This window comes from Aptenodytes forsteri, unplaced genomic scaffold (genome assembly GCF_000699145.1).
Source record: "Aptenodytes forsteri isolate BGI_AS27 unplaced genomic scaffold, ASM69914v1 Scaffold223, whole genome shotgun sequence".
Lineage (NCBI taxonomy): Eukaryota > Metazoa > Chordata > Aves > Sphenisciformes > Spheniscidae > Aptenodytes > Aptenodytes forsteri.
This window is the reverse complement of record NW_008794742.1, coordinates 1,260,303-1,287,796: the sequence shown is the minus strand read 5'-3', so window position 1 is coordinate 1,287,796 and position 27,494 is coordinate 1,260,303. Positions and strand designations below refer to the sequence as shown.

General features: G+C 41.1%; 1 protein-coding gene across 1 annotated transcript in view; it reads right to left on the bottom strand.

Moving 5' to 3' along the window:
* The window catches only part of TG (thyroglobulin), a 169,753-nt gene that overhangs the window by 66,495 nt on the left and 75,764 nt on the right, over window positions 1-27,494 (bottom strand). The window contains exons 36-42 of the mRNA XM_009273984.2: window positions 18,455-18,589; window positions 18,194-18,328; window positions 16,914-17,078; window positions 14,814-15,036; window positions 11,061-11,154; window positions 5,703-5,862; window positions 756-955 (exon numbers count right to left, since the gene is read on the bottom strand). Of these exons, the coding sequence (XP_009272259.1) occupies window positions 756-955; window positions 5,703-5,862; window positions 11,061-11,154; window positions 14,814-15,036; window positions 16,914-17,078; window positions 18,194-18,328; window positions 18,455-18,589 (1,112 nt within the window). The remainder of the gene's footprint in view (window positions 1-755; window positions 956-5,702; window positions 5,863-11,060; window positions 11,155-14,813; window positions 15,037-16,913; window positions 17,079-18,193; window positions 18,329-18,454; window positions 18,590-27,494) is intronic.

The window sequence follows — 27,494 nt, the reverse complement described above, 5'->3', positions numbered from 1 at the left end:
GGGGCTCTGAGCAACCTGATGTAGTTGAAGATGTCCCTGCCCACGGCAGGGGGGTTGGACTAGATGACCTTTAGAGGTCCCTTCCAACCCAAACTATTCTATGATTCTATGATTCCAAGCACACTACTCTCATCTGAGGCTGTAAAGATCAATGGTAGTATCGACGCTGACAAAGTTGATCTCAAAGCCCTGAGATTTGACACGGGAAGGGCTGTAAAAATACGGATCACTTGGGGTGACTGTGAAAATGGTCCAAGCTGACAGCAAACAAGCCTGTGGGTAAACAGATTTTTACTCTCTCTCTGAAACTTGCTTTTTGTTTTAAATGAAATCTGTCATGAGATCAGATAAAAAGATTGGATACTTTAAACATGCGGATGTTTGGCTCATAAGTTTTAGAGTCTAAAAACTGCTGATCAACAACCGTATTTATGGAATGGAAACTAACCTGTTGTACCTATAAGTTATGAAAGAAGACTATTTATATAATACACAGAAAACCACAATGACGAAAACCAGATTCTTACTATGACTAAATCAATCACCAAAGTGCACATCTTGTACATCCTTGTGAAGCACCCAGCTCCTGGAGATAGCAGTCACAGGTGAGATGAAAAATAACTATAGCAATAACAGCCCTATTAGTGCTGCCAAGGTATGGATGAAATAAAACCAGCACCCACAAACTGCAACATCCTCATGTCTGTAACAACATCCTTTCACAATGAAGTTGAAGTGGCAGGAATGGGACTTACCATCAACAACACCCTCTTGAAGAGGTCCATATCCGCTGTCTCTGTGAGCAGGTGAATGCTGGCAACATCTGCCCCGCCACGGTCAGCTCCTAAAGAAACCCGTCTTGGATCTCCCCCAAAGCTAGCGATGTTCTGCTGCACCCACTTCAAAGCTGCCAATTGATCCAAAAGGCCAGCGTTTCCACTTGCCTCAGGAGAACCTATTGTGGAAAATAAACAAATAGGTCTGAAAAGAAATAAAACTATAAACATTTAAAGTTTTGATTAAATGTTACATTTTTAGCAGCTCTTGCAGCTGAACTTTGACGAAACTGATACCAGAGTTTAAACATCTGAAGTGGTCTCTTCCAAGGTCATCACTTTACAGATTGACTCCATTTCAGTTTTTACCACTCCACCAGGCATCCCTGGAGGTGCCTAATTGTCTGTCCTGATCATAGAAAAATAACACTCCAACTTCTAAGCTTCATTCGGACACCTCATGGCAGGAGACTTGAATCCAGGCTCAAGTATCCGTAATTTCAGGCCATGAGATTCTTCTTCTACATAAGTAGCTCGATCTTAACATGAATTAAATGTAAACAAAAAATCAGAGTGTTTGCCAAATTCTCAAGTTGGAAGGGACCCATAAGGATCATCGACTGTTTCCCTGGAGTACACCTGATTGCATTTGTTTGCTTCCTACATACCTTTTACACTTACCCTGTCGGACCAATCATTTATAAGTCATATCATCTTGCATTTCTTTACACACGTACAGATATTATTTTATAATTTATAATATCTCCATATATATCCTTTGAGATTGACCTATGTCTAACTGATAGAGGTCTGATTTATATGTATTCATATTTTTGTTCCCATGAAAACAAAAGAAAAATAATTAATCATGTACTCCCCATGCTTAGGTATCACCGCTGAAAACACTACTTTCTTTTCAACACCAACCAGTGGTAACCTGGTACTTTTATTAATAGGAAAATAATGCTGAAAGCATCAAATGATACAAACCCTTAGGCAAGCTTAATTTTATATCAACAAAAGCAGAAATAAGTAATTCCTACACAGTCCATAAGAAAGGAATAGAAAATGATTATTCACTGTCTACTTCTTTTTAATCCACAATGAGCCATTCATTTTTAATGATTTTAAATTCTCCACATTTAAAACTTGGGGAAAAAAAAAAAACAAACAAGACAAGACAGAAAAGCCAGGAATAGAAACACAGCTGAAACTGTTGCTTCCATTGCCAACACCAAATAGTACAATTTTAAAGTAAGCATAAGCTCAGAAACTAGTGAATCAAAATGAACAGATAGTGGAATAAAAAGCTACCACTTCATGGACAGGTAGCCCTGGCTCAGGCAAAGAGCAACTGAAAGCATACATCCTGTAGCAGAAATCCATATGCCTACCGTAACGAATTACTGAGATATCATAGAGACCAATTTAAGCAGCAGAATAGAATATAGAGGAAACCAGATTATTGATAGCCTTGCAGATCTTACAGATACCCACATCACAACAGCCATCACTATAAATGCCCTTTCAGTAGGACAGACAAGAACTAAATGGCCCCAGAAACTACAGCCTTCCACCTATAGCCATAGTTTTAGATGATCAGGCCAAGCCACACCAGTGAAGCAATGGAGGAAAAACTTTCCTGCTTTAGTTTTTAGGTTTTTCTTAGTTTGTTCTGCACACCACGACCAGTTCCCAGGATTCTCAATCCAGCTATAAGCCTACTCTATGCTGTTAAAAAGGAAACCTCATTTCAAGGGCTTGCTGCATGCCTCGTGAAACCTCCCCAGAGGAAGTGAAATCCATGTAAATGTTTTAGCCACACAATGTGCCTTGCTTACCGGTATACTAAACAACAAGACCAAGAAGGGAAATATAACCAGTTCCTTTTGCCCTGGCAAAAACCACAGCCAGGTTGTGAAATGTACCACACTGGGGAACAGATGCATGCACAGACATTCACAGTAGTTAGACCAAAAGAAACATATCTGCCAGGAATCTTTTCCATTGCCTTTTTGCAGAAAAAGATCACATTCCTGAGGACCACAGGAGAATGAAAAGAAACCAGTGTTCAGAAGGAAGCAAACAAGGACATGCATGTGCATTTCTGTTATTACTGAACTGGAGAAGAATAATAGTGCTAAATTTAAGCATGAAAATCATCCTGGTTTATATGACTTCATGGACTCTTAAAAGAATCAGGCCTAAAAACATGACTGACTTCTCCATACTCTTGCCATCCATATTGGCAATTCACCTTAACTGTTCTGGGTGCAGAGCAAGAGGTGAAGGCACTAGTAAGAATGTGCATCACTTTTTGCAACATTAATGTGATAGCAAATTAAATGAAACATCCTTTACTCTTAGAAGAATAAGAGCTCTTTGACTGCTTGCAAAAGCCCTGTCAATGAGAGACCAGAACAACTGCAGAACTAACAAAAACAAACAAACAAACAAAAGGAACTCGGTTGTTTTCACTACCCTTCATCCCCCAAAATCTCCATTTAACTCCTTCATTTCTAGCTTTGCAATTTATAACAAGTCAACGTGAGAGGATTCAGCACTTTGCTTAGTTGGACAATGAAATTGATATTGCTTACAAGATCATAACTTTTGTTTGTAACTTCAGGGCCTTCTAACAGTCCTGCTGCTAATGCCCCCACAGTCCTAAGGGTGAGCTCCTGCCCCCTTTGAAATTGATGGCAAAACTTCCAAAGGACCAGCATTTGTCCTAGTCTTTCAGTAAGAATGGAAACATCCCTGGAATGTCATTACGGATTTGGTTTGTGTCTTGAGAAAAACCCTTATAGTATTTGACCCAGTTTGATAACCTTCATTGAAAATCCCCAGTGTTTACTGGTCGTGTACAGGAGTCAGAGGTGCTCCACCAACCTGTGGTGGACCAAAGAATAGATCTTGCAGTGGGAGCATTGCTCACCAGGATGGGTATGACTGAAAATCCATGCTGACAGGGAGCCTGGTACAAACATACCACACCTCATCATCCCCACATGGACTAAAGGGGACATAGGGGAGACAGGAGTATGGCACTGAAGGAATTTTTAGGGCTTCCCATGAATGTGGTTCTTAGTTTGCTCCAATGACTCTTGCAAAGAGTTTTTCCTACTTGCTCCAGTTCCCTCTGGAGCAACAGGATTTTCCCAAATGCACACCAAGGATTTCCCACAGGGGAAGAGGCCAGGAAAGACTGCACTTTTCCCTGGCCACAGCTCCATAGTACAGAGAAGGAGAGGGCCCCCGAATACTCCCTACTCGTAATGAACCACCTCTATCCGAAGGTTTACAGGAATGCAAATTTGGTACGTTCAGCTCACGCACTGACATTTTGGGATATGTGTGCAGTTCCCTATGAAAAAGAGGCTGGAGAATTTTCCTGATCCCTAAATTATGGACCATCATATAAATACTGCTATATAATATTCAGCCCAGTTAGCAGTTTCCACTTAGGAAGAAACCTAGGTGAGATTCACAGGGCTGAAGGAGGTTAGTGGGTAACGCGTGGGCAGTGCTGCGTAATGGAGGCTTGCACTGCATTTGGCTCTAGCCAAAATGAAGCCACGGTATCACTTTCATAAGCATCTGGTTTGCACTGATGAAAACAGTGATTCTTTCCCCAGATACACCTATTACCAACTTCATATCTAAATGAGTAAGGAGTTTGTAGCGCCGGCTCTCTAGTTACTGAATGAAAAACAGGCTTTGCTGGGAGTGAGCTTTGAACAAAACAGTAAAACAGAGATGGGAAACAATAACCAATAGCTGCAGCTATAACCCCAAACTAGGCAAAATCCACCCAGCGTCACTAGCAGTAAATACTCAAAAGAATCATGAGGCAAAGTATGCAGGTCTGGTATTTGCAAACATGGCAAATATAACCTCCTAAAGGTTATAAAGGTACTAAAATGTCCACTAGAGAGACCAAGGATTGCCACCAGACCAATAGAGCCAGAGCTCCACTTGCAATTGTTGCATTTTCTCTCCATGGCTATCTACTTTAAGTTCTCCTGTCCCAGCCAGAATTGAAAGATGGTAGAAAGAAAAGTGTTCCCCACTTGCTTAAACTTTAAATCTAATAAAATGCAAAATGCAAAAACCAATCCCAAAGACCAGATGGCACTACCACAAAGGTTTAGGGAGATGTGAATGTGCATTTTCATGTGTACATGCCTCTTTGCACAAGATAAAATCCTGTATGTAATGAGAATTTGTATAATTTTCAATGGCAATTGGTATTAGGAGGCAATAGGAGAGCAAAAGCGTCCTTTACACTAGCGTATGGGGAAGAGGTGCAAGCACAGAACACGCGAATGTGCAGTCACGTCCAGGACAGAATTAAAATTAAACATGCCAAGTCCTTCAGAGGAGAAGTCAGGCTGAATTACTGAGGAACCAACCAACTATCTTTGCGCTATACTTTCATGGCCTTCTTACCATTAACCTGCAGTTATCCCTCTCTCTCTCTCCCTGACTGACACGGGCACAACTGAGCATTAGCAAAATTTTATGGTTGGAACAGCTGGAAGTCAGAGACATTGAAAACCACATCCACAATGACAGGCCACTGAAATTAGCAGGAACTGTAATGCCTAACCTATCTTTCTGTGTGCCTGCAAAACTCAATATCCACAGTTTCATCTGCAAACAGAAGTCTAGCCAGTGTTTTGATATAGATGCTTGGGTTTTTTTTGTTCTTGTCCCTTTGCCTCCAGCCTCTCCCCTTTCTCTTCAGATCAAGTCCCCACCATTTCTTGGCCATTTTTTCCCCCCAAAAAAAATCAGTGAAAGATATAGGTTTCTCAAATTAAAAAATAACTCATCTTTTTAAAAAAAGAAAAATAGAAACAGAAGTGTTACAGAATGCAATTTAGCCCATATTTGTGCTTCTTCTAGAAATCCATGACTTACCAATACTGAAGAAGCCAAAAACACCAACCCGGTAGTTTGCCGTCACGACAATGGCATTACTGATGGCAGCTAGGTATGATCCATCTATGGTTGTCTTTCCCTCCTCAGCATTGTAACTCCCTCCATTGTGGAAGAACAGTAACACTGACATGTTTTTGACCTGCCGTGGAAACAACCAGGTTAATATTCCTGTAGCCAACTGCTTTTGTAGGTCACTGATGAGAACACAAGCATCTTCCCCATTAACATTATCTAAGCCATTCATAGCTCTTTAACAGTGACCATAATGAGGGGATATCTGGCCATCTGTCTGAAATTCTAGGGCTAAATTGTCCACAATGACCTACATACCATTAAAGAGGACACTACGTCCAGTATAAAGAAGATTTAACGCACCACTGTGTTCCACCAGCCAACAACTCTACCAGGTTAGCTCAAGGCAGACCCATCCTGCTGACTTGGTCATTGAGCATGTGGCGGGCTCGTCTTTGCTGTAACATGTCTGCTTTACACAAACATGCAGGAAAAGTTCAAACAAGTGGGAAACAGGAGAAGGAAAAGGCCCGTTGGGTTGCTTCATTTTGACCAGGTCTAACTCAACAGCTGTGCAGAGCTGCTTCCTACTCTCAAGTCTTCAGCACTTAAACACTGCCTAGTCTCAAAAACCTCACTTGACAAGAGCTTCTCATTGCTTCTTCAGTCCCCATGGAGGTTTTCCCCTACTAGATATATAGAGGGGTCAAGCAGAGAGGACTTTGTCTCTGCATGGGAGAGACTCACCTCTCATGAAGCACAGAGGGTGTCTGCCCTGAGAGAGCCCAGCAGGACTCCCGGGATGGGAAGGAGCTACAGTGGGCTGCTGCCCATCTTAGCACTCCTTGCAGAGCCACCCGATTTTGCTCAGAAACAGAGGCTTTTTCCCAAAGCAGGACCCCATCTGTGTCAACCCTCTCTGCACACACAGCAGGGCTGCAGCCAGGCTGCTGTTGCATAAGCAGCACAAAAGCAGAACTGCCCCAGGAGACCTCAGCATTTACCAGCAGATTACAGCTCTGTCAAGATGACACTCAGAAGAAATACCAGTGAAACACATGGAGGGGTTTTGTTTAGCTTCTTACTTTTTTTTTTTTCCTTCCCACTGCAAAAAGCAGAATAACCTGCTCCAATGCTAAAAAGTTTTTTTCAAAGTGTAACCTCTATTTTTCATTCAGCACTTTCATCCCCTATTGCCCACTTTGGGACTATCCTGAAGGAGGCTCCTCTCTCCTCTGCTCAGCAGCGGGTTGCGCACACCCACCCCTCCCGCTTTCTGCTTTGGCAACTGCTGGTGTTTTTCAAAGAAGGGCTGGTGGCCCCTGCAGAAGCATCAAAGTATATCTGAGGCTTGTTTTTCTCTGCAGCTAGAGGGCATTGGGCTCTGTTGCTGTTATTTTCTGGATGGAGCCTAGCTAAACACAGCAGTTCCATCTGCTCTGGCAAAGGATGTCTCCAGCAAAAATGCAACTGGCTGTACAGGAGAAGCAGGAGAGAGGTGACGGTTGCTTTTTTTTTTTTTCCTTCCCACTGCAAAAGCAGAATAACCTGCTCCAATGCTAAAAAGTTTTTTTCAAAGTGTAACCTCTATTTTTCATTCAGCACTTTCATCCCCTATTGCCCACTTTGGGACTATCCTGAAGGAGGCTCCTCTCTCCTCTGCTCAGCAGCGGGTTGCGCACACCCACCCCTCCCGCTTTCTGCTTTGGCAACTGCTGGTGTTTTTCAAAGAAGGGCTGGTGGCCCCTGCAGAAGCATCAAAGTATATCTGAGGCTTGTTTTTCTCTGCAGCTAGAGGGCATTGGGCTCTGTTGCTGTTATTTTCTGGATGGAGCCTAGCTAAACACAGCAGTTCCATCTGCTCTGGCAAAGGATGTCTCCAGCAAAAATGCAACTGGCTGTACAGGAGAAGCAGGAGAGAGGTGACGGTTGCAGCCTCCTGCAAAATTACAGGATAGGAAGCAAAATCTCCTCAGCTGCCCTTAATTTGTCATGACTGTGTGCACTCTTCACTTATCTATCTGCAGAATCACTTCAGAGGTTTCTTATGAACACGACAATGTTACTAAGAAAACCCCAGAAATTGCAAGCACTGAAACATGATGCTCTCTCTCAAGAACTTCTGCTCCTGAATAGAAATTGCCTAATTCACAGTGCCTTGTCCCTGGTTCCCATTTCTGCACCACATGCAGCACAGAGAGAGAGATGGGGGCAAAGAAAAAAAATGAAAGAATCTGTTTTCACATGGAAATTCATTCTAAAATACAACCACATTGAGCCATTCAGCTAAAACGGTATTAAACATGATGTTGAGCCTGCTCCGTCCCCTCAGCTCAGCATGGTTAAGCCTGAGGTTCCAACTAGGCATTTCCCACATGTCCACAGCCTGCATAGCACCATGACCTCCAGCTGCCCTGTAAATTGTATATTACATTATGCTGAGTGACTTTACCCAATGCTTTAGTGATGAAAAGCTTAAGAAAGGCAAAGATGGGAGATAAAAGTTAAAAACAGCAAAACAAAGCCTACTGCAACAGATATGGAGCAATTCAGGGGAAGACTGAGCACCTGGGCTGTGCCTAGTGCCAAGTGGCTGGAGGTAGCATTTCCATTCCTAGTCTGCATCAAGCAATGACTGATCCCTCTCCTATGTAAAGGTAAACTATAATGAAAAATAGTTTGGGGTTTAATCCCAAGGGATTTCAATCTCAGAGCTTATGGATTTGGGCACTTGAGATGAGGGCTGTTTAACATAATTGCCTTCCCATTTCTTGTTAGTCATTTTAACAGCATAGCACAATTATTTTCATGCTGTAATTGAACTATGTCTCACAATATGAGATATTTCATATCACCTATCTATCTATATATATATTTGGTAGCAAATTAATTTTTTACTGTACATTAGCTGCTGGATAATTTATTTTGAATATAAGTTAATTTCTTTTTAATAAGCCTCATTCTCAACCAACTTCAATCAACCACTGCAATTAAATCTGTGAGGCAGAAGAAATGTAAGACCTTAACTAAAGCCTGCTGGAGCTAGTCTCCTCACCCACCACCACTTGGTACCAGGCTGAGATGCAGCACCACCAGCATCAATGCCAGCCTGCAGTGGGGCACCTTTGGGGCAATGCTGGGCAGAGTGGGGCCAGCACATTCCTTGCAGACAGGCCACAGCTACCACGTGGCTACTGCCCAGTGCAGGGTTTTGCTCCATACTTAGCAACAAAATGCAGACAGTTGCACTTTGAGGTATAAAATCTGTGCAAAGACTTCCAGCTGGGACATGGTCAGATGGCTCCCTGGCTTAGCTAGTGGGGCAATGTCTTCTGGGGAGCCCAGCAGCTCCACTGTGGTCTCATGCCTGTAGGGGCTTAGGTCCCATGTGCAAACCCTCAAGGGGGAGGGAAGTTCAGCATCAATCAGGAAGCTGCAAGTAAGCTGGAAATCTGAAAGGCTTTATAATATTCAGAATTGTCTTCTCCATCCTTCTGTAAAACTCTTAATGAGCTACTTGGCATGGACAGATTTAAACTCTACCGAGCCAGGCAACCTCAAGTGCTTTTACTACTGCACAATATTGCTCTGTAAAGAATTGAGTGCAACAGGGATGCTGCAATAAGGATGGGAATAATACGTGCAGGGGATGGGAGAAGAGGAGAGAGGGTACACGTTCTTTTCTTTTTTAGGGGAGAGTTTCAACTCTTGATCTTACATTTGAACCCTTTGCAAATCAAGCTGAAGCACAGCTTTGCTTTGCTCGTGTGACAGGTGGTGATCAGGTTATAGGTGGAAAAAAGTCTCTCAGAAGTGCCAGTTTTATTTGGAGGGTTATGTGGTACATGTAGCTATGGAAGCAAAATGAGGTGATGTCATTCATCTTCTTCACTGCTTGACACTTAAAGAGTCCTTTGGTGGCAGGCAGCAGTCCCTGCACTGTGCTCTCGTTCAGGCTCAAAAGGCTCCTGAATGACCTCTGCATTCACTGCTCTCCAGGAGGTTTAATATTCAGTATTTATTAGCTAATTTAACTTTCCATGGGCTGAAAATATATCACTATAGCTCTCTGTATGTGAGTAAAAAATAGAGCTCGCCACAAAAAGAAACAGGAAAATGCCATGCCTTCTGCTCCCTGCTACTTCTGCAAAAACAGAAGTTTTGGTTCTCTCCTGGCTAGACTTACACATGTGAAACTGATTGACTTGACCGGACCTACTTCTACCTTACACCTCTACAAAAGACAGGACGGATTCAGTTCTCAGTACCACCAAGGAGAAAAGACAAGCCAGTTTAGTCTATCAGATAGTAGAAAATACACTGCTTGCAAATAGGCTATCTTGAAAGCAGCACTTAAGCAGAGATGGCAAACTGCCTGGGACAGTGACCTGATGTTTTCAATAAGCGATGACTGCACTCAAGGCAAAATGAGAGTCGGGTGCTGCAGGGAGAAAACAGACCGCTGGTCTTTCTGGTGATTAAAAGGACCTGCAAGGGACTGTGTGTGCTGCTGTCAGATGGTTAACCAGCTCTTTCCAGACATGCAGTATGACAGACTCATAAATTTCTATTATAACCACTGTCACCTTCTGAAAATTACCAGTACTGTGGAAAGAAAAACTCCATTCCTGTTCTCTGAGCCCACTCTTCAATGGGAGTCACATGCTATTCACATCTTTATCCCCAGCCCCCCAGGGGTTTGGCCAATCATCTAAGCTTGGCTTTAACTTGAAGCTTTATTTTCTATCTATTTAGAATGAGAAATTCAAGAGCTTTCAAATGACAATTTCTCAGATTGCACCATTGGCCTAGTCATCTTTAAAATGTCTATTTTTATGCTCTGTGGGCTGGGAACAAATCTAGCATTGCTTGCTACCCTCATTCCTCAACAGAGCTCCCACAGATGTCAACAGGGGAACCGTAAAGATGAGGGTGAAAAAAAAACCATCTGGTGCTGCTCAACTGGTGTTAAGTGTTGATGTGACGTGTTGTATCACGTTATCATCTCCTGGACAGATGGTCTCATTTCAGGGACATTGCCATTTCTGTCCTTAATTTCTCCTCCTTTGCTGCCACCTTCTTCTTGTGTTTTGTTTCCCTCTTTGTCTCTCTCTTATTTCTAGGTTTTTTTCTACCCTCCTAGTTACCCAAACATGGCTCACTGAAAGCATATAGGGAATACTCTTGCACCAGTACAAACAACAAAGCACCTAATTTAACCTTGCAGGGCTTTGTGAACACCACATGAAAAACAATTGTTCATGGCAATTAAAAGTACTTTGAAAAGAGCCAGCTACAAAAAAAATCGACTTGTCTCCTACTTACAGTGGTGGCAGGAACAAAGACATTCAGATATAGGCAGTCTTCACTGACAGAGTATGATGGGGCCTCTCCATCTCCTGGCTGCCAACAAGCTGCTCTAGAGACATGGATGGAGAAAATGACAATAAAAAGGCTTGTACTCTTTTTCCACTGCTGCTATTTCCTTACATTTTGATGCACTAAGTTTATAAAATCTTTAAATCTGTAGATCTCAATCACATTTAAGACTATGCCCACCTATACCTTAGTAACAAGTATGTGGGTTTGTTCACACATATACAAATGTAAAAACCACATTGTATTTTCATGTCTAGAATCCTTCCCTCAGAAAACCAGCCGCATTTTAAAAAGATGAGAACTTGAAAATAAGCCTTCAGAAAACTCATGCTTTACATAAACTGCCCAAAATTAGCACCAGATGTAAGGGGAGCAGGACTGGGGGTCTCGGGCACAGGTCTCCCCCTGCTATTGCCTGCACACCTATGTAATCCACTCTTTTGCTGAAATGCCAGTTATTTATTTTAATCCCTAATTAGTAGTAGTGTAGTCTGTGGGCTACATTTATTCATATTTATTTTAATTTCTAATGGTCTGTGGGTAAATATGGTAAGTTTAAAATTTTAATGCATTTTTAAAATCTGTTTGCTCTAAGCATCATAGCAGACCATTAACAGTGCCCAGCAATGGTAAAAGTAACCTTTCAATAGGAATTCAGCCAGCCAGCCACGTACAGAAATTCATTTTCTGGCCATCATCTGTATGAGATTCATATACTTGAGCTCTCTCCACAATAAGAATCAAGTGGATGACTTTTACAGTTCACGTATAAGCTATTTTGAAGCCAGCTCCTTCTACCTGACAGCCATATTTCTATCACATAATGAGTTTTGGAAAAGCATCACAAGTTATTAGGGAAGAAGCCAAAAAAGGCTATGGAAAAGACAGTAATATCTCAGAGAATTATTTCTAAATTATCATTTTTAATGCCCTTGTAAAATTTTACACTGAAGGTGTGAAGAATTTAATAGAAAACTACAAGGAAAAGGACCAGCTTTAATGTAATTCTACAAAATCTTTCCATAAGGGAGGTTCCTAGAACGGTGATATCACCCAATAGCTTTCACACTGACGTAGAGAAGCACATCATCTCCAACCAAAACTTGTAAAGCCATTTTAGGCAGACAAAATACAAATTCCCAGGTAGGAACCTGGCTAGGACAACAGGTCTAACGCTAATAATTGTACAGCTTTCCACAGGGCAGCAGGAATCATCACCCGTGCTATTTTTTTTCTTTTTTTTTTAGTAATTCATCAAGATTCCCAGCACCTCTAGCTCCCAGGATCTCCTCATGCTGGGACTGACTCCGGGGAAAGGCTGCCACCTGCTGAGGCAAGTCCACAGCTGGAGACTCCAACAGCTGGACAGGTTTTTTGGTTGGTTTTGTTTGGTTTGGTTTATTTAAAGTCTTTTATCAGGTCCAGGCTGATAAATAAACATTTCTCCTCCGTCAGTAATGTCACTGTGCTAATGTGAATTTCTTATATACAAATATTGTGCAACACCAACATAGCATCCTAAAAAATATAGATGTCAACACTTTCTATACACACACAGATTGAGGTTCCTCTGATTCTCCAAGTGCACCTCCATGGTGCTAAGCTCAAAGAATTATTTTTTTAACCTTAAATGAATAATAGAAGATAATGGCCAAATTCTTCATCAGCCTAAGGAAGCACTGAGAATTCAAAAATTAGGAGCAGATTAACTAAGGTCCCTAAATTGCTTTGAAAATCTCAGCCTGTCTGCTCATTGCAACACCAGGTCTTCAAAGAGAGACCACAGAGGCAGATGGCTCTTACCAAAGTCCTAGCAGACACCATGCTGTGGCTGCAGACACAAAGAGCTGATGGTGTGTGTGTTAACCTAACATCACTGTGCACCTGAGGAAACAAAAAGCCACGTCTCACCAGATCCCTCCAATGTACGTGAGGCTGCGTGGCTACTGTGGTTATGCTGTTAACACCTCCACAACACAGGTGCAACATGAAGGGTGAGACCACCAAAGGCCAGATGCTCTTTCAACTCTTTAAGACAACGCTGCATCTCTTTTCACTTGGTTTGTCACAGGCTTTGCTAGAAACCTCTGGAGATAAATCCTGAGTAATGGAGGGACCAAACAGCTTCCACACAGCTGATAGGTCTCTAAATCTGTAGCCTCAGGGTGCGGTTCCACCAAAGCAGGTGGTGATTCATGTCAGGTCTACAGTGTGCCATCCTCCCAGCTCCCTTGCAAAATCTATCATTTCCTTAACCATGTAAGCTCTGGGACAGATCAGCTAGCTCAAGTGGTTCATCACTAACCATGTAAGGACCGCTCCCGGTGCCAGGAGTTGAACAGGACTGCATGGCCAGCCGTGGCTGGAAGGATAACACAGGATCTCAATAGACCTCAGGTTCATATTAGTTGCCTTGGAAGCTCTTGGGTCACTAAACCTCAGCTCTCAGCCCTGATTTCTTCAACTCCCTCTACAGAAAGTTCACCGAGTCTTTCCACTAGACTCTCTCCTTTTGACTGTTCTGCACCTTCAGTCTCCTGTTTCTTGTTTCTGTCATTTTTTTTTCCTTGCAGCTCCTCATGCCTGCCATGAAACAGTCTGCTTTTTATTGATAGGAACGTGATCGGGTACCAGCTCTCATGTATCAACTTTCTGTGTACATGTGCAGCATGGCTTGCTCAAATGGGTTTCGTGTGCTCTGTAGTTTGCTTTCTATTATGTGCAGCAGGGATGCACTGTGAGAAAGACCCTATAAAAAACACTCCACTTTCACATCTTGTTTCTTGTTGTCGCTGCATTTCTATTTGCTGTGGGGTTGTTTCAAAAGAAATCCACTGTCCCAACATGTTCCACAGCACAGATATAGTAAGTAGTGTAACCCAAACCCTCTTTTCTTTAAGAAATACACATTCACAATTTGTCATTTTGGTTCCCCAATGCAACAAAATTAAGACTCATATCGTAAGTCTAAATGAAACACAAACATGCACACAAAGGCTATGTCCATAGAATGCCTCCAACCTAAACTCACCGAACAGTGATATCTGTACAGCCCTGGAGAGCCAGGGCCAGCCAACGGGAAACATTAGATATAGGGACTTAAGAGAAATTTAGCCCATCTGCTAACACAGTTCCTAGCGCTCGTTTCCTCTTAAGGCATTACCTAAAATGTTTATAACTTCTGTACTTCTGTCCAAGCCATTTAGCAAGTATGTGCCTTTTAATAGTTTTTGGACAGAAAAGACTGAGTCCTTCAGCCTGATCTCCTAGACACTACTAGGCAGAGAATTTCTATATGAGGCCCACAGCTTCTGGTAACATCAGTGTTAAAGCACCCCTGTTTGATTAAATACTCTACAAATTTATGGCTCAGCAGGAGCCAAATGCATTTATATAATTATTATAAATACCTGTCTAAATACTCAGAATGAAAATGGACTGACAGCAGACAGTCGGTGGGGAGTTTTGCATAGATTCAAGGCAATGTACTGGAATCTGCCTTTTTTGAGGTGCTTGCATGCATTAACATATAGACAGAGAAATTATTCTTTTTGCTAAACGAAGTCCCAAACTTGTATTAATCTGTACCCTGCAGGTTCTTTTGCAAGATAGGACATGAATATCGTGGTCATCACTCCAGCTATTTTCATACACCTGGATGGACAAGCGCTTCTGCAGATGATCAAAGGGGTTTCTTACCGAGCCACAGTAGCATTCCAGGTTTCCACCCAAGCAAACGGCTCTGGAGGACTGAAGCGCCTCTCTGCAAGGGGAGGTGCAGCATACGGGATCCCCAGGAACTGGCTGATATTTCTCCACTCTGAGCCAATGCGTATCACCTGGGATTTGCCCATCAGATCTCCATGGGACGGGATGTACACAGATGGAGTTAAATCCGATTCAGAAATGGGCAGGAATAAATCTATTGGGGGGGAACAGAGGAAAAAAAAAATTTGCTTTTTCAAGTTAGTACCATTTCAGAAATGAAAATTAATCCCATTTTCCTTAATTTTAAACTGCTAAGTTTTTAATTCACATCTTTAAATGAAACACAGATAAACTTGTGTTATTCTGTCCCTATAAAATACTTCATGCTATGCTAGATGTTAGCTGCTGGATACAAACATTTAACTTTCCAAACCCTTACTCAAACATTTCTTCCAGATCAGACATCACATTAGAATACAATCTGAGCATTTCTACAAAAAGGGACAGAGATTTTCAGACTCCCCCTGCCCCAGCTCTAAAAAGCACAATGTTAAACCTTTAAACATTTATAGCGAGTCAGAGAGAGCAAAGATAACCACGCAGCTCATTGGTTTGGGCTCTCACCAGGAAAGACTTGCACTTCAGTCCCCTTTCCAGTAGCTGTTTCATCACGCGAGACAGCAGATCTTCAACAGAAGGCAATGAGCACAACCCATGTCCAAATTCCGTACAGTCCTGTGTAGGGACTGCTGTTCTTGAAGCGGGAATCACCAGTGCAAGTGCTCATTTTAAGGCAGGCACATGCGTGCCTTCTACATGCCAGAGAAGGGAATGAAAGCGCGCAGGGTACCAGAGGGCCTTCATCACCATCTCTTGCCTTACACTCTATTGTGAACACTGCCATTTTCTTCCACAGAACTTATGCCAGAATCTACATTTTAGATCAAACATAATTGCTATCTGAATTTATTTTTTGCTTGCAGAAAATTACGAAACATTAGGTTGTTATAGTTTGATGCAATTTTTTTTCTTTTTTTATATAAGGATTATCTGAATCATTGCCTGTGTATCCAAAGAAGAGGCTTTTCAATAATACCTTACTTTAAGACAGAGCTAAGTGATACCTCATACTATTTCTCTCCTAAAACAATGTATTTGGATAGGCAGGAACCAAATTCTAAGTCACGTGACTAAAACTGAAATTGTACATAAATATACAAACACACAAGTCTAGCTTTTATGTCTCAGTCTGTGATTTTGCCTCACTTGACAATGATAAACCCCTTTTTCTCTCATCGAGTTTGAACCTAAAAGGTTCTCATTGATTTGTCAATTCATCACAGAAATTTCAGTGAAGAGAAAAGGAAATATTTCTTCCCTTCCCCCTTATTGTTACCTGGTTTCTAAGTACTTCTAATAAAAGAAATAATCAATATTACACTAAAAGAAAGCAGTCTCTTTTAAAATCAAGGGGGAAAACCCAACAAAACCTGCAGTCACAAATAAGTACATAGCCAAACAATAGAATTTTTGCCTGTCTACACAACTTCTATTTCTCTCTTAAAACATTTTCACTTCTTTAAAATATTAGTTCATCTAGTTCATTAGGGTTTTTTGTTTGTTTGTGCTTGTTTGTTTGTTCATTTTGTCCAGAGATGGTCCTTAAGACTTTCAATTGACAGTGGGTTTTCAACACTCCTTGTATTATTCTCAGAGTTTAAAAGGAAGAACATACAGAAACATCTTCTGCAGATGAAAAGGAAGGAGCTGGACTTTCATTACTGTTTTTTTGTTTGTATTTACCATTCTGCACTTTCCAAAACATCTTTCGTAGACTAGACTTCCTTTATTATACCTGCTTCAACACTAGATGGTAACACTATGATTTCATGCATTTTTATAAAAAGTATTTGGGGACATTTTCCCATCCTGCTTGGCTGTAACTCCACTGAAACAGCAATGGACAATTGCCTAGGACACATCCATACTGCTTCATGTCTAGTAAGAATTTCGTTACTCTTCCATTCACAAGAATTGTGCACAGGCCACCACAGTTGGGTTCCTTCCTCCACAGCCTTAACCTGCTCTTACCTTGTCTCCTATAGATATATGTAGCTGGCTCTTTGAGTAAAACCCGGCAGCTGTGCCCTTGCAGGCCATGTGTGCATATCTGTGTATCAGGGTAGAAAAGGCATCTTACTGCTGAAGGCTGGATTTCCAGTGTAACCACTGTACATGACTGGTTCTTTGAACAAGCTGTGAGGTGAAATGTGAAGAAAAAGAGCAGGTAAAAATGTATTCTCAAAGTATTTTGTATAACATTGTGATAAGATGCTTAAAAGAAAGGTTTTGCACCAGGTCAAGCAACAAGGATATGAAGTAGCTCTAAAACAGAATAATGGGACATAAATGTCCTCAGATTCCCAGAACATTCTCCAAAATAGCTGAAGGACAAAAGGTTATATTGGCTTTAAAATGGAGCGATACAGCAAAAGAACTGGTATCACAGGTTTTAGGAGAAGAAAAACATCTTTTAATAAAGTACTGAGGACCTCAGCTGAATTCAAACAGTCCCCAGGGAGTCCCAGGGAAAGGTTTCAGAATAAGAAAAGTGATCCTCTCACTCATCCTGGTTTGTACTCAAAGGTGGGTATCCAACACTTTTCCTTTAGAAAAGGGTCCTTCAAACAGTTACAGGAAAAGGAAAAGACAGTAGGTTACACTGCTCACCCTCATAAGGTGAGGACCATCTACTGCAAAAAGTGGGACCATTCCAAGGACCATGTTCTGCAGTAGGTGGGAACTTTTCCTTATTTCTACCGCTCTGCGGCACTGAGGATTTGCCAGTCATGTGAAGTTGAAGCACTCTCTGCTGTCTAGTCAGGCTATTGATTAAAGCTTTGTTGTTACAACAGCCCAACCCCTGTTTCATCCCAGCTCTCAGTTAACCTGCTCTCATGCACCACAGCTACAGGTTAATTTAGATAATGGTAGGTGGCTCTATCATCTGTCTCACTCAATGAGCTTCCCTTAACTGTTCTTTAGAAAATAATGACATCATCCCTTTAATTATTCGCTACAATATTCTCCAAGTTGTAAAATGCCTGGTGAAGCAAGAGATCTCTGCGCCCAAGAGGTGTCAAAATTACAAAATCACTGTATGGCATTCTATGTCTATTGTATCTTTCATTAAATAAACTATTTCAGGTCCCTTCCCTTAAATTCAGAAACACTGGGGTAGTCTTTAAAAATAAGTAAAATCAGTGTATCTATGTCAGAAGCTGGGGGGGGGGAGGGGGAGGAAGCTGTTCTTGATTTTTCAGGCTCACAAACCTGTATTTTCTGTAAAGATATGAATAACTATTTCTTACCGGATAGACAAAAGTCTCTGGCAGTGGAGAAGTCATTGGATATGTCTCTACTAACTTGTACAACTTCAAAGTTTGAGATGGATGAATCCATGATAACAGAGGACACATTTAAGGGTTGCCATATATCCAAATACTCTGTAAAATGAACCATACAAAAATAATATAAGGGGGGGGGGGGGGGGGAGGGGGAGGAAGCTGTTCTTGATTTTTCAGGCTCACAAACCTGTATTTTCTGTAAAGATATGAATAACTATTTCTTACCGGATAGACAAAAGTCTCTGGCAGTGGAGAAGTCATTGGATATGTCTCTACTAACTTGTACCATTTCAAAGTTTGAGATGGATGAATCCATGATAACAGAGGACACATTTAAGGGTTGCCATATATCCAAATACTCTGTAAAATGAACCATACAAAAATAATATAACTAGAGGAATGAATAAAAACTTCAGAGGAAAATAATATAGAAGTAAAAGCATTGAGGAGTTCCCCAATGAAGGACTTTCACCTTCCTTTGCATCAGCTGGGAATAAATTACATACAATATTCAAAGGCCTCTGATTGACTAGAGGGTTCAGTCCCATTTTCAGAGGTCATGTACAACTAGGTTTACAAAGGTATTCAGTTAATACCTCAGGTAATTCAGTTAATACTCAGGTAAGTCTGGAGCAGCTCCATCCAGGTTTGCTTGTAAATCCAACTGATTTAAATAAAAGGTTTCTGGATAGGCCTAATTACATTAAAGGACATGGGTCACAATGCTTGCACACAAGTTCCTGAGCAGGTACAGCCACTAACTCCTTGGAAAGCAAGGGGGGATCCTGCTTGTGACTGAGCACTCCCAGAACCTTCAGTAGACATCCACATCTATATCTAAAACAGGAGCTGGTTTCCTAAGGTAGGCTTCACCTCAGTCACCTGCAAGGTAGATGTCTACATCTGAGTTAATTACACTAGACTCCTTGTACTAGCAGGAGGAACAGACAGTTTCACTATACAATATCTCCATCCTGGTTTAGATGTCTGCTTTAGGATGAGACAAATCACGCCTAGGAACCCACTGACTACGTGAGCCAGATGTCCATGTTGTCTGTACAGGGAACATCATGTGACTAGCTGAAATGGTGATGTCTGTGTTGCCTGCACACATCTACATACAGAGAGCAAGTCCCGACCTTACAGACTAAGTGAAAATGAGACAACAGTTTTCACAAATGTTATCTTTTGTCTTCACTTCCCTTATAAGCAATCGACCAAAATCCCACAGAAGCACATGCGATTTTCACAGATTTACAGAATTTTTTTTTAAAGGTCACAAGGATTATTTTGATCATTTTAATTTGATTTTTGTTGACAGAATTACATGAAATTCTATGAACTGTTCTTATATCATGTAACTGCTACATAATTAAGATTTAACTCTATTTCATATGTGTATATATACATATACACAAATAAGTACATATGTATATGTACACATGTGTATTACATATATACAAACATGTATATTCATATATATACATGTAAACATGCATGTACATGTGTGAGCATATATATACACACATACATACTGGCTCTGGTATTAATCAAGAAATATTCTTCTGTCTCACATTGGATTTAAAAAAAATGGCACAAACATTCTTTTCTCATACACAAACAGATAAAAATATCTGCAGGCTCTCAATTTTGCACACAGGAGTCAAAAAAGAAGGCTTGGGAAACAATGGGCCTTTAATTATTTTAGTTCCTTTCAACAGTACAATATGTTTTAAAAGCAAAAGGGCCCTGCTGTGGCCACCGGAGTCCTAAACAGGAGGTTGGCGTTACCCTCTCCATGTAATTGTAGGGTGAGGACAGCTGAGTCAGCTGTTGTCTTGCTATTCCTCGTGAGCAGATCTTGCCCTGTTGCTTGAGTTCATTTACCACACAGATGCAAAAGTTGTAACCGTTCATTTCATTAAAGATTTCTTTTAGTCTTCTGAGAAATTAATGACTTGTAAAGATGGCCAAAGTTTCCTTCCTTCCCCTCCTTACAGAAAGACAGCTGTGACCATACCACTCAACATTAAATCTGAAGCTGAGGTCTGGGGTTCATACAATCAGGGCTCTGGCATGCCCTCCTTGCAACTTGGAAATCCTGGTGTTGATATACTCGTCCAGTTGATGAGAACCCAAGACCCAAAGCAGACCACAGACTAGCCTGGTTGCATCATTCCTTGAGCAAATAGGCAGGGAATAGCGATGACTAAATTAGATTTCAAAATTATTTTATTCCAAATAATTCATGACAACACAGGGCAACTGCCACAACCCAGGGCTCTATGTTGATGCTAAAAGTCTTTGCTTTTGCAAGACAAATCCTTCCGAAGGAAGTGTAAACCTCAGGCATGGGTTATCTCCCGGAGGACGAGCTGAAAAAAACTGATGTGCTACCATTGCCAAGGCTGTTACCTTAGTGCTAGCTCCTTTACTCTCACTCTTGCTGAAGAAAACATCTGATGGAGTGATGAACCATCCTACTGTACTCCATATACCTTCCCGAACAGCCCAGCCCTAGTTCATGCCTGTGAACTAGAGGCAAGAAAGCAGCACTGGGTCCCATGTCTCCTTTTCAACCACTTCAAAATCATTCTATTCCTGTTATATTTGGGAGCAACTCTTCTAAGACATAAAGGCTGAAAGTCTCCAGCTAAGTAGAAAGGAAGGTTAATTTGGTATTGCACTGTTATATGTTAAAGACCACAAGTTTGCTTGGTATCGCAGAGTAGCAAAGTCATCACCAGCACTATATTCAGAGGGAGTCTGAACTACTAAGGGAGCAATGACCCTGCAATCACAGCTTGACTTGTGCAACAGACCCACTGCATTTAATTTTTTCTTCCCCTTAAGCACTGACCATTCAATTATTTTAGAGGAACACAGTGATTTTAGTCATGTGGAAATTAAAAATAGAAATCAACTCTGTAAGTGATGGAGAATTAACCATTACATCCTCTCCAGAGATTATCTGCCTGCACTACTAGATCCCCCAGGTTTTACTTTTCCAGATTATATATTGTCAGTTTATGTTTTTAATTATTTCTTAATTTTTTTTTTCTGAAAACATGAACAAGAAAATATTTTTTTTTATTAGTATGACTTAAACTTTGTTTTTACATAAGAGCAATGTTGCCATCTTGCACTGTGTACAATACTAGTAACTGAGGTCCTGCTACTGGAACAAGTACTCTCTCTAGGGTCAGACACAAAGCTTCAAATTACTAGCTGTGGTTCTTTCAAAAAAGAGCCTTGTCTGGATTCCATTGTAAGTCAACAAGTCTGGGTGCATCAGTGGTTTTGGAAGATATTTGACCAGACTGACTCTCTTCCCATAGCTTGCCTCCTCACCGAGTGACCTCGGGCAAGTCTCATAATCCTCATATGCCTCTGTTTGCCCACAGGTCAAACGTTCAGAAGCATTCTTGCTAAGCTAAATTCTACTCTCTCAGGAAAGAAAGTGAAAACAATGCCACAAAAGCAAAATAAATTAATTGGATTTACACTTCCAACACTTGAATTTGGCCTCCTGTACCTATTTCCCTGAGGTTTACTAGTTTACCTTTATTAAAATCTTTTGAAGGTGCTCGGAGTAAGCTTGTGAGTGAACACTGCCATTATTCGGTACATGTAGTGTTCTACATTTGATCACAAGCTAAACTTCCTACTTCTATACTAAAAGATTTTTATTTTATCCCTTTATGTGGGATAAAGTCAAGTTAATAACATATATTTTAAATACATATAAGACACAATGGGCACTTTGCAGCCCATGCTAGGCACAGAGAGTGACCGCTCATGATGCAAACATCCATAGATTGTACATTCATACCTAAAACACATTTTGTTTTCCTTATTCTTTGCCTCAAATCTCACAGAAGTGACCCTTACAACCTCCCACTACCCACATGGGGTTGGTTTTTGGGTTGGTTTGGGGTTTGTGGGGATTTTTTTCATTCTCAGTCCTGGATGAAGCATTCAAAATTTCAGATCGGATTTATATACTGAGACTTCCAGTATTTTCCTTTTCTGATCTTCTGTCCAGCTGACCCCAGATGCAAACAAATGCAGAAACACTAAAGCTTAATTTAATGACAGAGCAAAGCCCTTTAACCCAGAGCCATCCATGGCACCACTGTGGACATTGCCAGCCAGCAGTTAGCTGAGAAAGAGATTTTGGCTATTAGTTGTTTCCTCCTTCTCTTCTCCTGGCAGCAGATCCAGCAAAGCCTGCAGCCATGCACACCCACTTCATTACGTTGGCAAAACAGAACTTTCCATGGCTGATCTAAACTTCCCTCGTCTAGAAACTGCTCATGCAAGGCACACAGCTATAACCTGGCACTGCTTTACTGAAAATGCATAGTGCACCTGATGGGCTGGAAGACATTTCTGGTTTATATATAGGTTAAGCTCTGACCTTCCAAACCACATTTTGGCAAATGCTTTGATTGGATAATTACAGAACTCTGAATCCAGCCAGCTCTGTAACTTTTATTGCAAAATTATATATGTCCCATACAGAGAGCCTCTCGCTTCCAGATGTTCTTATTTGGGTAGGCAAGGCTTAAGACTGGATTTGCCAAAGGACTCACACTGGCCTTAGTCTGTTCCCACTCAAGTCATAGGATCACAAGACTGGAATAGATTTCCTGGGGGCACAGAGTTCAACCTCCCACTTTCACAGGCAATGACATTATAAAATCCTTTTCATAAAGTCAACAAAAGTTTCATGACTGGCTTCAGTGGAAGCAGAGAGGGGTCAGTTCTGAGTTTGTTGGAAAATTTGACATTTGATATAAGGAAACAGAGATGCAGAAGTGCAATAAAATAACAAGTTAAATTTAGAAGAAAACTCCTGAAGTTGGGGGGGTACATAAATCAGATGAGGTTAACATGAGGTTAAGGAGGTACATAAATCGGATCTCTGGGTCTAGTATGCCTAATTTGTACTTGAAAGACAAATTCTGATCTTAATTCTGAAATTTGTGAGCCATATTTAATAGCCCTGACTCAAGCCTAAAACATGTTTACAGACTGAACTCAGTGCTTTATACTCCTAGCATTCAGAGTTTTTTTCCCAAAGACAACTGCTAACCTGTCTGTATACAAACAATCTCCAAAAATAGCAAATCATCAACTCATAGTGGACTTGTGGAAAATATACTCTTTTGAAAATATAGTTGCTTCTCATTTTTGTCCATCCACTGAGATCTGAATAATTCAAAAAGAGTCATTTTCTTAAAACTGCTGCATAATAACTATAATCACACCTCAGACAAACATGTCACAAACTAACAAATGTGTTATTTATGGCCTTTAGCAGTGAGCAATCTTGCTGTGCTGATGTTAAATGCAAGCTTTCTGCCACCTTCAGTAGTGCCAATTATAGTAAATAGTATAGTAATAGGATACTAAAAAATGTACCAGATATTTATCCAGGTTTAAAATATGCTGTTTTCAAAAGGCTGAAATCCTCATGTTTACAAACAGAATAAAAATCAAACTTAAGACCAAAGATAGAGTAATCCTGCACCAGAGGTCCAATATGCTGTATGGAAGCATGGTAGATCAGTTCCCGAGGATGAATAAAAAAGGTTGTCTTTGTTTCACACCAAAGATCTCTCTGACATATCCTCAGCATTGTGGGAAAGCAGGAAGACAAATGATACTATTAATCATCAGTCAGCTACATCAGCACCTGTACTACCATCGGCATCTCTGTTGAGAATGGAAATATGCCATGTGCTGAGATAGCCCGATGGGAAATTTATTCCCACATTGGAAAATCCCATAGCCACTGCTCAGTCCTGCATCGAGGGAGCGACTATAAATCATTAGGGGATCACAGGAGGCAGAAGCAGGAAGGGCCTAACAGATCATTACATCCATATGCCTCAGTGGTTTCTCAATGAATTACTTGATTTGAATGGAGTGGGAATGGAGCCCATATGATCTCTATACAATCTGCAGTCCCATGCAGAGATCACCATTTAAGGGCCATTGTCTTCTAGCTGTTGCCAAATTTAAGATAAATAGCCATATCCTATTTAAAACTGAGGAACCTGAAGACACAAATGCTCATTAAAGTTTGGATAATTACTGTATACAATTCATAAATCTCATTACAAAGTACAAAAGCAGAAGTTATACATCAGTGTCACTCCTCCCTTCCACATGCACAGGAATGTTTTCAGGCTCTCCAGTTTGCTTTAACCACAAGTATTCCTTCTAAAAAGCCAGGTAACATTTCATAGAGTGTTTTGCTTCTTTCAGTCTTAATTGTGAAGACATAAAAACTTCCATAGCTCAAACCCCTATAATACTGTTTGAATAACAGCATTATACAACCGTAAAATAACAATACATAATTTCTCATAAAAAACTTTTCTTATGTCCCCCATCTTACAGCTGGCTGCAGAAAGTTCCATCTCAAACCTAATTATAAGACCTGACTGTTTTCTCTTTTACATAACATTCCTCCATAGTCACACAACTCAGTGGAGTTGTTATTTAAATACCAGCATAAGTAAACCAAGACTGCAGCATGACACATTAGCATTTTCAGCACAGGCAGTCTTAAAATAACAGCTGTCCTCCCATCGTTAAAGGTCACAGTTCATACCTGAAACTCGCCACAGATGGTTCCATACTCAGTGTCATCACAGCACATTAACTTCTTCAGGGGAAAAAATGCTCCAAATGTAACAAGTCGGACTTTCCCAGTCTGTTCAGGCTATCTATTTTTCAAGCATTATTTCTCAGATAACAGAAACTATGTGGAAATCACAACAGATGAGCAGGATCATGCTCTGCTCCATGTGATAGATGTACAGAAGACGAATAAAAGTATTCATTTAGTTAAATAGGAAAACTACACATTCAGCTAAATGCACCACAGATTAGCGATGAAGATGACTTGGAGAGTTTAACCTTGTACCAGAAAGGGTATTGCAAGAATACAAATAGGTAAAACACGTTGAAGCAACCACAAAGCAACAAGAATTCAGGTAAAGGACAGTGTGCAGCTCACCTCCCTCCTGCCAGACAGCAGTGACCTGCAGGCATTACAGAGCACTTAATTCCCCTTTTTTGCAGGCTAATGGGGTATCTAATGAGTGTTAGAAATGCCTAGCAGTGCTGCTTGTAGGGGGACTGACCTGGGGAAAGCCAACAGGAGCCTCAGGCTGTCGAGAGGAATCACAGGGCTACAATGGGCTGCTGGATGAACGATCTGGTACAAGGCAAAGAATGGGAAGAACCTCAAGCCTTCCCTCTTGCTGTCTCTCTCCTGAGGTTAGCCTCATATGGGGAAGGGATGTTTTTGCATCTCCCTGATGGCTGCAGGCTGCTTTATGACAGGGCATGAAAAGAAGCCACTATTGAAAATTATTTTTGCCATTGCAGATTCAAAGGTCTAGAGGTTTTATGAAGATTACTGCTCATGAACATCTTCAAAAGCCCAGATTGGGGAAGCGAAGGAAAACAAATACATGTTTTTGCTCAATTTATTTAGGGAGAGTTTCAGTGAAGGAAACTCCAGTAAATTATTTGGGTGAGACAAAAGAATTTGGTCTCAACTTTCCATCTTTTAAACCTGTAGTGACTGCAACAGAAACCCCCTTTGTGTATGGTGGAACTAACAGGGCTGGACAGTGCCTTTGCAGCTCCTTGGCTCAAGGATTTCTGCCTTCAGGCAGATACTAGGATAAATTAAATCATTCTAGCTGTCCCTTGCTGACTTTGGACAGTTAAAGATTGTATATGCAGGCTTTGAAAAAACAAAACAAAATGAAAAAACAGTGAGATTCTGAGTTTAAATAACACAGAAAGTGAGACAAATTAAGATCTGGTGACAGTCCAAAGAAAGACAATCTAGCTCTGGGAGAACTGGCTTCGTTGTAGAACAAACGGACAAACAAAATGGTTTGGGGCCCATAAAATTTTCTTTTAAAGAGTATTCTCCAGCTTATTCAGGGAGAAAATGGAGAATCTTGACAGGTTGGGCTGTGTTGTTTTTTTTTAAATTAAAGATTGGCACTTCGACATCTCCAGGGCAGAAGGATTCTACTGGCTCTTCAGAGATGCTCAAATCTGAAGTGATATCCTTCCATAAGGGTAGAGATGGAGAAGCTGATATTTAACAATCTGGCCTTCTGCAGGATGTCAAGGATTCCTCAAAATGCAGCTTCTTACAACTACATAAGTCAGCTAATCTAAGATGTTACCTCAGCTTGCAAATCTTGCCCTCCTGACCACCTAAGGAAAGACAGCAAAGGAGCCAATAGTCCTATTAATTTGAATTAGAAAAGCTGAAGCATGTGTGAACATGAGAGAGAATACCTATTTTCTCAGAAGGCTGAATGTTAAAACAGCTTCTACGTACAATTGCTACACGAAGGTCCTAGCCAGTTTTCAGACAGAGCTGAAAGACAACTTGATGGAAGACAGCTTGATCCGAGATGTAAGTCTGCCCATTTCTCCAGGCTGTTGAGGTCCCTCTGAATGGCACCACACTCATCTGATCTGTCAACCACTCCTCCCAACCTTTTATCATCTGCAAACTCACTGCAAGTGCACTCTGTCTCGTCATCCAGGTCATTATTCAGGATGTTAAACAGCATTAGCCCCAGTATCAACTCTGGGGGTACACCAGTGACTGGACTCCAGCTGGATCATGACTGTGCCCAGCAGTTCAACCAGCATTTAGTTCACCTCACTGTAGAGTTATCTAGACTTTACTTCAGTTCCTGTGAGGATGTTATGTGAGGCAGTGTCAACAGCCATTCTGAAGTCAAGATAAACAACATCCACTGCTCTCCCCTCATCTGCTTAGACAGTCACTTGATTGTAGAAGACTATCCAGTTGGTCAGGCATGATTTTGCCCTTCATAAATCCATGCTGACTACTCCGAATCACCTTCTTGTTCTTCATATGTCTGGAAATGGTTTGCAGGATCAGTTGCTGTATTAGTGTCAACAGCCATTCTGAAGTCAAGATAAACAACATCCACTGCTCTCCCCTCATCTGCTTAGACAGTCACTTGATTGTAGAAGACTATCCAGTTGGTCAGGCATGATTTTGCCCTTCATAAATCCATGCTGACTACTCCGAATCACCTTCTTGTTCTTCATATGTCTGGAAATGGTTTGCAGGATCAGTTGCTCTATTACCTTCCCAGGGATCAAGGCGAGGCTGACCAGCGTATAGTTCCCTAGATCCTCCTTCTTGAAGACAGGGATGGCATTTGCTTCCCTCCCAGTC